Here is a 15,140-nt window from a genome sequence, read left to right on the forward strand (position 1 = left end):
AACATTTTTTTTTTCTTTATTTCAAGGTAACATATAAATACTTATAAAACCGGAACCTTAATCGTTTGTTTTTATTAAATAGTTATATTTTTACAATGTTCTGTATCGTAGACTTATTTTTATCAAAAACTTGCGGCTGTTTAGCCTTGGGTGTAAACGAAGTCTGATTTATTGTGTACCAAGATGGACTAATAGTTTTTTTTTTTATTTGAAAACAAGTAGACAATGGTAGTACATTATAAATCCAGGCTATTGTTTGATTTATGTTCGAACTCACGTGAAATATGCATATATATGTATGTTAAACGTGCGTACCAATAAAAAAGTAGTTTAGTCATGTTACAGCATTGAAATAAATATGAAGTTATCATCGTTTCTTTCTTTCGTATTCCATCATCTCAATTACAGTTATGTCAATATCCGAGATGGCCTAGTGGTCAGAACGCGTGAATATTAGCCGATGATCGTGGGTTCAAACCCGGGCAAGCACCACTGAATAAGTAGTAATAAGTGTTTAATTTGTGTTTATAATTCATCTCATCGAAAACATCGTGAGGAAACCTGCATGTGTCTAATTTCATTGAAATTATGTCACATGTGTATTCTACCAACTCGCATTGGAGCAGCGTGGTGGAATAAGCTCCAACATTTCTCCTCAAAAGGGAGAGGAGGCCTTAGCCCAGCAGTGGGACATTAACAGGCTGTTACTGTACTGTACTGTATGTCAATCAACAATTAAATTTATATATATCCTATCTGGAAAACAACAAATACTAACTCAGCGCTTTTTTATTATGTATACATATAATCACTAATTATTATAAAACGTAGGGCCCCCGTCTGTCTTTTTAATTTTCTGAAACATAATGATGATTGTTGAATATGTCGAGAAAAATCATGATGACGGGCGAATCGTGCCGTTCGCGTAAACCAATTGAGTTATATTAGTTGTTCGAAGGCAACTATTGTTCAGTTAATAATAATAATAATGTCCTCCAGACCGATTTCGGCCACGGCGGCCAATCTCAAGAGAGATTAGCCAACTACGCAGGAGATATTTTAGTGCACAAGTTTGTGCGCAAACACAGGTGCACTCTCTATTCCTTAACTCTCATAATCCGATGGGTCGGGAATCCGACACGACCGGAAAGAGTTCAGGCGCAGGACCAACGGCTTTACGTGCTTTCCGAGGCACGGGAGTGTACACACTTCCAACTTCCACACTCCGGGCTGCTACTGAGAATTTTCTGACAGAAAACCCAATAACTTTTTATTGGCCCGACCTGGGAATTGGACCCAGGACCTCCGGGTCTGCGGCCTTATATCAAGCCACTAGACCAATGAGGCAGTTTTCAGTTAATAACAATTTCGTCGCTTATACTTATTTACACTTGTTTGTGTTAAATTATATATACAATATTATTAATTTAATTCTTAATATCTTACTGTATTTGTTATAAATATTTTTGTTTTTATTCAAATTATTATCTTTGTAAATTTGAATTGTTGACATATTTCGCAACGCCTGTAATTAAGAAGACACTCGATTTGTATAACTTTGTTTAATGATTCAATCGTTTTTATTAATGTACTATTTGATGGTTTCAAGTTACGACACAAACAAACATAACACACTAAATAAAAGCTTTAAAGAATAAATAAAACCGATTGCGTACGATTACGCACGAAAACATATAGACAAAATTAAATGTCACCTAATTATAAACATTCAAGCTAGATTAGTTCAATGACACTTGCATCTTATGACCATATTTTGATCATATTCACGTCTGTATAGATTTAGTAATTTGTCAATAAAATAATAAATAATTATCTTTTTTTTTTTACTATTAATAGGCCAGCGTTTGACCGTTGACTTGCCTGATGTTAAGCATCGACACGGTCTAAGATTATTTTTTTTTTTTTATAAAATAGGAAGACGGACGAGCATATGGGCCACCTGATGGTAAGTGGTCACCAAACGCCCTTAGACATTGGCATTGTAAGAAATGTCAATCATCGCTTACATAGCCAATGCGCCACCAACCTTGGGAACTAAGATTTTATGTCCCTTGTGCCTGTAATTACACTGGCTCACTCACCCTTCAAACCGGAACACAACAATAATAAGTACTGCTGTTTTACCCAGACGAGCTTGCACAAAGCTCTACCACCAGTAGATGTAGCACGCTTGCCTATAAGAAACCTTTTTACTCTGGATTTGAAGACACCAACATTGTAGCTATCGGACTATATCTATTATGTATAGAATTAAATTATAGAGAATATCTGTTATAAAAATTTGTTTCAGATAGGATACGTATCACTCACTTGGTATTCCATCGCCAAACAGCAATACTTAGGACCTGTGTTTCGGTTTGATTGATGAGTGAATCAGTGTATATAGACACGAGGGCAATAACCTTTTAGTTCACAAGGTTGGTGGCGTATTGGCAATGTAAGGAATGGTTAATCTAACAGCGCCAATGTGATGTGCTATGGTCATGTTACCATCATACTCCTTATATTTAATTATCCAAAAAACCAGTTTACATGGATCTTTACGTTCCATATAATATAATGACTTAAAAGCTCGTAGGATCCTATTTGACAATATTTTATTTTGATATAACTATTTACATATATACTATTTAAAAGCCGAGATGGCCCAGGGGTAAGAACGCGTGAATCTTAACCGATGATCGTGGGTTCAAACCCGGGCAAGCACCACTGAATTTTCATGTGCTTAATTTGTTATTATAATTCATCTCGTGCTTGACGGTGAAGGAAAACATCGTGAGGAAACCTGCATGTGTATAATTTCATTGAAATTCTGCCACATGTGTATTTCACCAACCCGCATTGGAGCAGCGTGGTGGAATAAGCTCCAAAACCTTCTTCTCAAAAAGGGAGAGGAGACCTTAGCCCAGCAGTGGGACATTCACAGGCTGTTACTGTTACTGTAATAACTATTTATTCTTCATTATCAACCCTTCGTCGTCCACTGCTGGACATAGGCCTCTCCAATGGCACGCCACTGACTAAATCTAACTGCTCCCAGCCAACCTCACCTGCACGTGGTGCATCCCGCCGACCAACTATTTATTAGGTCACCAAAAACATTTTGAACTTCTTGAATGTCTACATTATTCGTTTACTAGAAGTCTAATCAATTAGACTTTACTAAATATCGCCTGCTGCGCGCTTCGTTCGCGCGCCTGTGTTAAAAGGGACAGGTGTTTCGTATAAAATATAGCCTTCCAAATTCGGTTGTCGTTTAGTCGGGAATACTTAACAGACCGACAGAGTTACTTTCGCATTAATTAAATTAATAAACTCGTATATGAATCAAACGAATGAGCAAATACCGTGAACACGTATTTATTTGCTTGCTTTATGAATACAAATCGATCTTACCTATTCTGATAAACAATGGGAAAATATATTATCTTTCCGTAACAGCCTGTGAATGTCCCACTGCTGGGCTAAAGGCCTCCTCTCCCTTTTTGGAGAAGGCTTGGAGCTTATTCCACCATGCTGCTCCAATGCGGTTTGGTGGAATACACATTAGGCATACTTTCAATGAAATTAGACACATACAGGTTTCCTCACGATGTTTTCCTTCACCGTCAAGCACGTGATGAATTATAATAACAAATTAAGCACATGAAAATTCAGTGGTGCTTGCCCGGGTTTGAACCCACGATCATCGGTTAAGATTACCGGTTGGCGAACACATGCGGTAGATTGCAATGCTTTCCTTATAAACACAAACACACTTCATGTTTATCAATGTATATCTTAAATGACAAATAAATGTAACTTTATAAATGAAAACGGAAGTTCAAAGGTGACATTTAAACGATTAACTTTGATATTGTAAAGTATCTGTTGAAACTTTGATGCTAGCCTTTCATAAAACATGACATTCCAAGCAGCAATCCTTACTACCAAAAATACTACCGGTTTGAAGAAAGAATGAGCCGCTTTAACTTCAGGCACAAAGTACGTAACATCTCAATTCGCATGGTTAGTATCGCATTGGCAATGTAAGGAATTTGCCTATTTATTATATAATGAGAAATTATAAATGAACTCAACCTACTTTATAAAAAAATAACATCAGTACCTATTTCATTTGTACACTGCGATAGTTACGTTTCGTGTTCAAAATTTTCCAAGGAGAAAGTTGCGTTCAACAACTATTACTAGGACTTGAACTGCGCACTCGCACATCATGCGCACTGCATCAATCGTGTCATTAAAAATAACCATCCATAACTTCTCGTCCCTTTCTCGCCTTAATTTTTATGATATGTGTGAAAGAGATATGGTTCACAATACATTATCAAAGCACGATTGCAATACAATATCTGCTAAACAGACAAAAATATCTATATCTATATCACAATGGGCCAATATCTTAGTTCCCAAGATTATTGACGCATTGGACATAACAATTAATATCTATGGGCGGTGATGACCCCTTACGAGTCTGACTATTTATTTAAACAAATAAAAAATACATTAAGATAATAAAATGAAACGGCAAATATAAACACTGGTAGGATTTTATTACAAAAGTATATCTAATACTTTTTCTCATAATCAATGAATTTAGGGAAAAGTTAGGGAACAATTCTGAAAACAAAATCATTATTTTTTATTCCATGTATAAGATTGCAAAGAAAAATGAAATACAGCCTAACTTCAATTAATTTATAATTTAATATTTCCTACGACTTCGGTAAATACAATATCAGCTGTCTTGACTGATGAATTAATTGTTTTCAATGTTATAGAAAAGTAAAGTTGAAAAAATGTCCAAGGTTAACAGCCAATACGAATTCCGCGCATATTTCAATAACCCAATACAATATACTTCTTATTTCGCACGAAATAACGTTTAAAATCAATTGACGCGAACCCGGCATGTTTATTTTCTCATTGCAAGCAATATGGCATGCTAAAAGTTAGAAAAAGAAAGTATTTATCACTGACATATTCAAAGCTAAGAAAATCACATAAATAAACATACTTTCCAAATGTAATTTACTTACAAAAAATATATTAATTGAATTCATAAATGTAATAATACTGTCGAAATATGCAGTACACTAATCCACGTTACGAAATTAATAGGATTTCAAGGCAGGCCTTTCTACTTTCGTTATTATTAATGTAAACTCACCCTTCAACACCACCGAAGTACATCGTGGCCATAATATTATTTGTGATTGTTAAAGCGTAGGCGGATGTTTGATGCAAAAACACTAGTTGACGGAAAAATGATAACAGATAGTGTCTAAGTAATACACGTCACTATGCCACGACAACGCTCGCCCGACTGAGGCGTGTTGACATGACAACGTTCGCGTTGCCATTGTCAATTTGATTTTGACAGCCACATTATCCACAAAGCACAAATAGCATTTATGGGTAACGTTATTAACAAATAACGGTTTTTTTAACGGTGTTCATAATATTGTACTGTATTATATTTACAATAATATAAGAATACTATCAATTACTTTCGAATTATTTTTGTATTAGTTTTAATATATTGTTTGTTATAGATTTTAATATCAATTTGAATAATTAAAAAAATATTAGAATCGGCACTTCAATTTAGCATTTTTATATACATATCTTGTCAAATTGTATATTCATTTTTATAATTATAATATGTAATGTTATTGCATATTTAAACACGGACGTCTGTTCCAATCATAGGATTCGTAAACAGTTATCAATTCAAAGTATACAAAAACCATGACGTTTTGAACATTGTGCAGTAACGATTGAAATGAAACCAATTAAATTTGCAACATATCATATATTTATACATAACATTTATATCTTCGACATATAATAAACACCGTTTACCTATGATATCGAATAATAATAATGAAACATCGAACACACCAACGAATTACTTTAAGGAACGTTGAGGTCTTTGACTATCGTGTTTTAAAATAGAAATACCTTTTCTTATTTTTTATTAAATTTAAATGAAGAAAATATTTTGTTATTCTACTGTTTTTTTTTTAAAAAGAAATGATTTGATTATGTAATGACAAGTTTTTTTTTGTTGTTATGAAATTACTTTTGAGCTAATAAAATTTCATTATAAGCATTTTTATACAAAAACAACGTCACGTCAAGATAAGTTTCGACCTAAAAAATGTAATATCTTTACGCAATTAATTTGTGTTATAAAATCTATTTCACTTGGATAGACCAATAGACTTTTTTCTTTTACTTATATAAATCATATTTACCTATATTAAATATTGTTTTTGAATAATTTTATAGCAAATGAGGTAGGTAAGGCCTTGTTTACACTTCAATTAGTAATTTTACTATTTGTTTAGTGAGTATGTAATGTCAAACGAGGCACTGCTTTTCTAATTTCAGATAAAAGAAAGATGTCTTTATTGTTTGCTTGTGTTAGAAATACTTATTTATCTCCTTCATTTAATATATTTAATAATTACATATTTCTATATTGTATTTGATGTAATAAAAATATAATCGGTTTCAGAACGTAATTGGTATATTTTGGTAATAAAGTAAAAAAAAAATAGTTTTCCCGCGCATATAAAAAAAAAGCCGAGATGGCCTAGTGGTAAGAACGCGTGAATCTTAACCGATGATCGTGGGTTCAAACCCGGGCAAGCACCACTGAATTTTCATGTGCTTAATTTGTGTTTATAATTCATCTCGTGCTTTAACGGTGAAGGAAAACATCGTGAGGAAACCTGCATGTGTCTAATTTCATTGAAATTCTGCCACATGTGTATTCTACCAACCCGTATTGGAGCAGCGTGGTGGAATAAGCTCCAAACCTTCTCCTCAAAAAGGGAGAGGAGGCCTTAGCCCAGCAGTGGGACATTAAGAGGCTGTTACTGTACTGTATATAAAAAAGGGGAACTGAACGACTGTCATCGAGTTAATAATATATGATATTTTGTTTTAATTAAATTTTAAATATCTCATAAGTTTATTATATTAAATATATTAAAATTAACAAATAATAAAATTTTTACTGCTACTGGTGTACGTATTACTTGAAATAATCAGATATATTTTATCTCAGTCATATTACTCACATATAACCTGCTTATTAAAGTGTAAACAAAACATAAGATTACGTATTTAAGAAGAATTAGTAAAGATTTAGTATTGAGATATATTTAAGTAGGGTTTTATTTTATTAATACAATCACTTATATTTACTTCACATAGATTATAGTTATAGTTTGCGTGTTGTTATAAGTAACATCATTTAAGCTCTGGTTATTTACTTGTTATTCAGGTACATAAGAAAAATATTTGGTATCCAAACAATAATCTTTCAGGTTAATTTATTTATTTAAACGTTAAGATCGATAAACATATAGTACATTTATTATGGTCTTTGGTATTATATTTAACATAATTGAAATTATATACATTTAGTAATAAAATTATATCCCAATTATAATCTCAAATATTTAAAAGTAAAATATGTGAATTTGAAAATATGCTTCAATTTCAAGCTCTTTATCTTAAAATATATTTTAATATTACATACAATCAATACATATAAAGGTGGATACATATTTTTCATTATAAATTATTTATTTTAGAACAGTCTTTTGAAAAAATCAATAACGCTACGAACAATATAAACATACAATAATTTTAGTTAAATTTATCTTAATATATATAGTTTGACTAGAATTACTATTAAATAATCGGTTATTAACTATATAAGCGTAAAAATAAATAGGAAGGTTTGGACATAAATGCTACATTTGATGAAAACTAATGACAACTTATCAACTAAAAATATTTATAGTGACTCCTTATTTTCAATTTCTGTACATGAGAATATCTACTTATCAAATCCCCGAGTCGACTACTCGGGGATTTTGACAAGTTGAATCATATATATTAAAATTATAATTTAAGATTCTATTAATTATATAAAATTGTTTTCTAACAGGTGATATTTTTTTATATAGAATAGGAAGGCGGACGAGCATTTGGGCCACCTGATGGTAAGTGGTCACCAACACCCAAGCCAATGTCTACATTGGCATTGTAAGAAATGTTAACCATCGCTTACATCACAAATGCGCCGCCAAATTTGGGAACTAAGATGTTACGTCCCTTATGCCTGTAATTACACTGGCTCACTCACCCTTCAAACCGGAACACAACAATACCAAGTACTGCTGTTATGCGGTAGAATATATGATGAGTGGGTGGTACCTACCCAGACGAGCTTGCACAAAGCTCTACCACCAGTAAAATATTTATTACGTATCTTTTTTTAAATATCAATTCGCTTAATTATAACGAAATTCTAGCAATTTTATATATTTTTAAGAATCAATAAAAACATACGGAACACCAAGTAAAGATCAGTACTTTAAATATCTGTTCATTGTAATCGTAAAACATAGAAAATTATATATCACTTAGAGAAGGTCACAATCAGATCTTGACAAAATGTAATCATATTACGATTACAATGTGTAATCATCAATCACGATTACAAATTAACTTTGAGAGCAGATAACTTGGGGAACTTACTTGACTCACTCGCTCACTTTACTCTTTTGATTACTTTCTTTGAACTGTAATCGTTAATCATTAATCTGATTGCATTTTGAGTCTGTTTACAACTAATAACTGCCTTTTTTGTTTAGTAATAAACAGAAAAATCATAGTATTCTCGATAGAAAACCATACGAAAATCAAGATTACAACTTCCGAATTTACGACGTCAGAATCCGTTTACAGATTATTACTTTGCAATACATGTTTAATATCTTTCGAGTATCATAATGTGCTTTTGTCATTTCATCGCCTTAAACTAAAAACTTAGTAAATTATATTTTCGTTTAGGTCGAAAATACCGCGTTACATATTTGAACCGAACGTGGAGTTTTGGAAACTCAGGAAACGTAAATATCGATCATTTTGTTCTACAGAACTTTTTTTTTTATGCGCCGGGAGGGCAAATGACTGTACTTCACCTGATGGTAAGTGGTAGTAGAGTCTAAACGCGAAGACGGCTAGTACAGTCGGGAAGAATGTTCTGCACTAGACGCCCCCGCCTTGCCGGGCCGCAAGATGCCTCTTCAGGCCTCGTTTAAAGGAACCCGGGTTGTAAGAGGAGGGGAACACGTGAGCTGGTAAGGAATTCCAATTAAAGAAGTCGGTCCAGTCAGCACATACTCTATTCGTTTTAACAAGAGAGTAATGTTGTCTTCTTCTGCGAAACTACGTTGTAAGCATTTACAAGATATAGTGTTCAAATTTTCAATGTCAATTCGAATCACATTATTCTATATATAGACGATTAAAAATGTAATAATATTACAACATATATCTTTCACACCTACGTAGAATATTTTAAAAAGTCTTTTACATATATGTATATAACGTTAAACGCATGCGACGGTCGCCTGGAACTGAGCATTTTGCCGCCGCATAGCTGGACGTCACCTAAAAGCAACAAAAATATAAAAATAAAATGGATCTTGTTACGCACATATTTTAATCTTAAGTTGTAGGTTTTTTTTATAGAATAGGTAGGCGGGCGAGCTAATGGGCCACACACACAGTGGTCACCAAAGCCCATAAACATTGGCATTGTAAGAGATGTCAACCATCGCTTACATCGCTTACATCGAACTAAGATGGTGCCTTGTGCCTGTAATTACACTGGCTCACTCACCCTTCAAACCGGAACAAAACAATACTAAGTACTGCTGTTTTGCGGTAGAATACCTGAATATCAGTAAAAAGATAATAACAAGTTAAGAAGAATAACCTGAAAATAAAACCGTTAATATCTATTTTTTTTTAAATTATATTTATTATATTAGACAATAACGTTATATTCGTTAGTTCTATAAATAACTAACCTATCATTATTTGTGTTATGAATAGAGCTTTCCTCTTCTAGCGAGTGCGAGTGTGAATGTGAATGAGGCGGGCGGCGACGTGTAACGTCCTCAGCTCCTGATTCCCTTCGAGAAGTGTCGCCAGCGCAGAAGCATTTGCAAATAATTCGCTTGAAAGCAAACCTAGAAAAAAAAATGACAAAGTTTTTTTTTTTGTCAATTCCCTTTCAATAAACCTTTCAGAATCATGATCAGAATATTATTTATAACATAAACTGTGTAAATACATTATTAAGATTTTCGTTAGTTAATTCTAACGTTTTGTTATATCAGGCGTGCGATATGTTATATTTATTATAAAATTTTAAATTTAACAGTATAAAATTTATTAATTAAGTTATTGCTGATATTAATTAAGTGATTATTATTAATGGATCTAGAATCTGTTTGATCTGTTGAATGAGCATAAGTAGATTTTGGATATATCGATATTATACCAATAATTATACTATAATATCTTTATGTATGAATATTTTCAACGTATGAATGATGCATCTCTTTCAAAATATACATTTAACTACGGTATACCTAAAGTCCTTTGAGAATAGGGCGTATATCAGCGGATTGATAGCAGAATTGCAGTATCCAAGCCAAAAGAGCACAGAGAAGACGATTGGCGTAACACAGTCGCCACAGAAAGCCCTCACGACGTACACGCTGAAAAAAGGAAGCCAGCAGAAGACAAAGCCACCGACTATGATCCCCAGGGTTTTTGCCGCTTTTGTCTCCATGCGAAAACGTTTCACCTGTTAAATGAAATTAATTAATTAAATACATTATCGTAACTAAAAGATACTGATTTCACAATATGTTTTCGTTTAGATCTTGATGATTTTTCAAAGTAATGAAAGTTTTCACTCAGATAATGATCAATATTAGATTATTGTATGTTTGACCGATTAATGTAATTATGCGAATACATTACGCTAAGTGAAATGCCGCCATTGTCATTTCTAGGAATTTTTATGTAGGTTTCGATGTTTATGCTTAATATTATTTAATTACGGTACTGTAACTGTTACTATTTCTAAACGAAAATATGGTTAATCGAACACTAATAATAACAAGTTTGCAGACAAGAGATGTACAATAATATATTTATTGTAAATATCTTGTAAATTAATCGTTGTTTTAGGATTGGATCCTAATTGGATTATAAATATTCTTCTAGAAGAAATACCTGCGCCTTTATATTCCTCTTCCCCATTCTTCTTGTTCTTGGTTTATCATCGTATTCATCGTAGAGTGGTGCTGGTGACAGGTGGTGTGAAGATCTGACTCTCAGTCGACTCTCGGTCAATTCCCTTCCATCTCTCTCGTAATGAACTGCATAAAGTGATGGACTTGGGGATCGACTTGGTGACCTGGAGTTCTCATGAGCTGGACATATCTGTTCCGATGATGGATAAGATACGGATATTTTCACCTTTTCGTGAGCACGTCTTGCGCTGGAATGCCTGGAAGGAATAATATGACTGTACAATGGTTTATTTAATAATAAATCCCAAGGATTCATTCCAAATATTTTTCTTTTATAAATCTCTTTTCTGTTATATTATTAGTACGCCATGTTATACGTATAATTATTGTACTTAATCTGTGAAATTGTCCCCATACAAATAGTTTGAACTTATTCTCATATTCCTCCATAAATTGTAATTAAATAATTTGTCGTAATAATATTAAATTATAACTATTAATTTAAGCGCTTCACTTATACGTTACACATACAAAACTTTGCACTTAACTGTAACTTTTCATATACTTAAAGAAACTAACAATGTCAAATAAGCACATAAGAATATTTAGAAACGTCATTTTAAATAACGTTATGTAAAATTATAGTTTTAGTAATATAAAAGTTCGGTTGAAAGAATATTTTCAAAACACTTTAATCAATATGTCCATAGTAAATAATAAAAAAAAAATCAATTTGCTCGAAGATTTTAAAGATCAAGTGTTACTTGACCTGCTTGACTTATTTCTTAGCAAGTGCGATGCCATTTTTTAATCTATATTTCATTGTGCTTAAAGTGCGCGTTTTAGTATTGAATATTCATTTCGATAGAGGCCTCCAAATATCGTGATAATCATTAAGATAATCCTGATGAACAGTCCTTGCCATTTGAGAAATGTGATTGCATTAAATTCAACTTCACTGTGTATAAATTTCATTGGCATCTTATACATAGTTATATCGCAGGAGAGAAATAATTAAGAGAAAAAACAAAGATATCGTTTTTAAAGTTCTCTTACCATTATTTTTTAGAAATACTCCCATTGATAAATCAAAAACAAAATCATATCACAATACTTTGTCACTTTTAATCATATGATTTTGTATATAAGGAAGTAAAGGACGGACAAATTAACCAACCTTCTTAACCTTTCCGGTGATGCACTAAGCGAGGTGCTCGTAGAATGGTTAGAAGCCGTAGAGAGAGGCGATCCGTGAGGTCTGGCGGAACCTCTGCCTCTATGTATCCGTAATGTCAGACGATTGTCGTCAAATCTGCTACCTAATCCTCTACCTGAAATTAAATTAAAAAAACATTAGGTTAGGTAATAGAAAATATTTCACTCCTGTAAAAAGACTCCTTATTGTCTTAAGGAGAAAGTTTGGACTTGGCCAAGTGCTTACTAGTGAATCCTGCTGAAAATGTAAATCCGTATATATTATATATATATATATGGATTTCCAAAACGATAACCCTCAGGAAAGGAAGTAAGTAAATAAAGCTTTAGAGTTTTTTACAAATATGTATTAATTATATACACAAAAAGTAAGTTTCATTTATGAAGTTTCCAAGTTAGCTTTGATATCATTTCTATATTTGTTGCTGTATAAAATATTTTTGGCTATTTCCTGGTACTATAACTTAAACTTTAACGATATCGATTGATTTATCTTCCAATTTTTGATGCAAGAATGTAGCAAAATAATCGTCAGGCATACGTAGGTTAAATTTAAATGTAAATATGTCATCTCATTACATCAATGTATATCGAGAAATCAAAAAATCATAGAAATCATGATTTCAAACAAAATTTACGAGAATTATCTAAAATACATAACCAGATAGATAAATAATAAGTTAGGTTTCACCGAGTTAGTTCACCGACGAGGTGAACTTTAGGTAGAAATTTTAAATGCGTATCATTAATAAGCACCACTTGAGTTTTCAAGTGCTAAGTTTGGTTTTAGAGTTCACTTCACACAAGCGAGGAAGCAAAACTTTGCGAAACTTGCATGTATTGGGAAAATCAATATTTGATAATCCATAATAAAACAACACTTTGGTTAAAGATTCATATATCTTTTGCTCAACACGAAAATAAGTTTTTACACAGCGACAGTTAAAGTCGAAAATCTTTATTCAATATAGAAGCGTTACACTTACTTATTGACTGTCATAAATCTAACACCGAGTCGGAAATAAGCACTCGAAGGTACCTAAAAAGAACCGGTGAAAGAAATTTAGCATACTCGCAGCTCACATAATATGTTTACAATTAAAACTTAACCCAAAATTCACTAAGAATATCAACGGTTTGCCTTTATTACTGGGTATTGCGAAATACATATATATCACTTGGAACAGACTCATATAACTATAATTTTGAAGTATTAATAAATGACAAGAAAATTGAAGACAAGAGTGCATGTTATCAGCGGTGATTTTACCAGGTATCAAAATAACTGGAGACTACTGTGAGTGCAATTTTCCCAAAATTTTGCGATCGCCTGAGGTGGAGAGAGACTATCACTAAGCGACATTATGATTCTAATGTATTACACAACTATTACATAAGAAGACATTGAATATAATAATCTACCAACCTTTTGTTGTCCTGAATCCCTGATTTATCGCCTTGGTCGTTCGAACAGCCGCTTTGTATATCCTCCAGTAGAAGAACAGCATAACAAACATGGGGATGTAAAACGAACCGAGTGCTGAATACACGACGTAACCAGCATCGTTGGTAAGCTCACATGTCCACGGGCAGGGCGGATTGAGTGACCAGTCTTCTTTGGCTTCTGCTTCTTCAGGCTGTAGGGAAGTTACCAGCCCTTATTAAATAAGTGTCAGCTTGACATTTAGAGGTAAAAGAATACAAATGTATGAATAATAGAAATAAATACTCATACTAAATAGAATACTAATGTATGTATTTTATACTATTTTATATCCACTAAATTTTCTGATAGGCTTTGGTAACTTTACGTTTAAATAACTTGTCAATGTTTCAGGAATTATCTAAATATTTATTCTATTTGAATGAAGTGTATTCCTCATATTTATATTTTAGTATTATATATCATTGAGATGGTTAATATTTCTTACAAACCCAATGTTTATGGGCAGTGATGACCAATTAACCATCAGGCCCACTTGCAAGTCTGCCAACCCAATACCATAAAAAAATAAGTGTTTTAATGTTTAATTAATTTAATTTTACAACATAAGCAATAAATAATGTAATAAAAATAGATAACAAACCATTCGTGTTACACTGTATTGAACTAACGTTTAAATAAAATTATTTTTAAACATATATTTATCGACCAGTCACGTGTATACTTTATTACAGTGTATTCACTAGAAAGTATTAAGTTAATTTATACCAGGATAAATTTCAATCTAAAATCAGTTACTGCAAAATACAAAGAAAATTAATTTCTTGCTATATAAATATGATTTATAATATTTTCATTTTTCAAGGTAAGGATTAAAAAGATCTAAAATAGAACTATGAAAAGAAGATCGTGGGCGGTTAATATCAAACTATTATGATTTATGTTAAGCTAAAGTAAAGCTAAGTATAAGCTTTAGTGTGGGCTAGTTTAAAGTTCTTTACTTATAATTTGTATCAGTTCGCCCACAACTTCGCTTGTATTTGTATCTTTTATTCCTTAATAACCCTGTTAGTCTGGTATCTAGATTATAAGGCCAAGTTAATAAAAAGGTGTGACCTTTTTTGATATTGTACAGGATTGTCATTTTATCTGACTATAAGGTTACGGGAATAAAAAATACATATAGTGGGCATTTATATTCATTATCTGACCTAGAGACCCGAGGCTTTTAGGCACGATGATATAAGCCGTACCCCCCCCCCCCCCTGTCGAAGCGGTTAGAGTAAAATTACATTATTTTTAGTTGTGTCCCTAGTATA

General features: G+C 32.5%; 2 protein-coding genes across 2 annotated transcripts in view; both read right to left on the reverse strand.

Annotated features, from left to right (window-relative positions):
* LOC126778331 (uncharacterized) overlaps window positions 1–5,366 on the reverse strand; it is a 28,187-nt gene extending 22,821 nt beyond the window's left edge. The window contains exon 1 of the mRNA XM_050501840.1: window positions 5,192–5,366. Coding sequence (XP_050357797.1) covers window positions 5,192–5,223 — 32 coding nt within the window. The 5' untranslated portion in view covers window positions 5,224–5,366. The remainder of the gene's footprint in view (window positions 1–5,191) is intronic.
* Window positions 5,367–9,444: 4,078 nt separating this feature from the next.
* Window positions 9,445–15,140, reverse strand: part of LOC126778163 (octopamine receptor Oamb) — a 159,657-nt gene continuing 153,961 nt past the window's right edge. Inside the window, exons 5-10 of the mRNA XM_050501603.1 lie at window positions 13,804–14,014; window positions 12,340–12,493; window positions 11,143–11,419; window positions 10,491–10,708; window positions 9,924–10,085; window positions 9,445–9,501 (exon numbers count right to left, since the gene is read on the reverse strand). Coding sequence (XP_050357560.1) covers window positions 9,498–9,501; window positions 9,924–10,085; window positions 10,491–10,708; window positions 11,143–11,419; window positions 12,340–12,493; window positions 13,804–14,014 — 1,026 coding nt within the window. The 3' untranslated portion in view covers window positions 9,445–9,497. The remainder of the gene's footprint in view (window positions 9,502–9,923; window positions 10,086–10,490; window positions 10,709–11,142; window positions 11,420–12,339; window positions 12,494–13,803; window positions 14,015–15,140) is intronic.

Source organism: Nymphalis io, chromosome 25, assembly GCF_905147045.1.
Source record: "Nymphalis io chromosome 25, ilAglIoxx1.1, whole genome shotgun sequence".
Taxonomy (NCBI): Eukaryota; Metazoa; Arthropoda; class Insecta; order Lepidoptera; family Nymphalidae; genus Nymphalis; species Nymphalis io.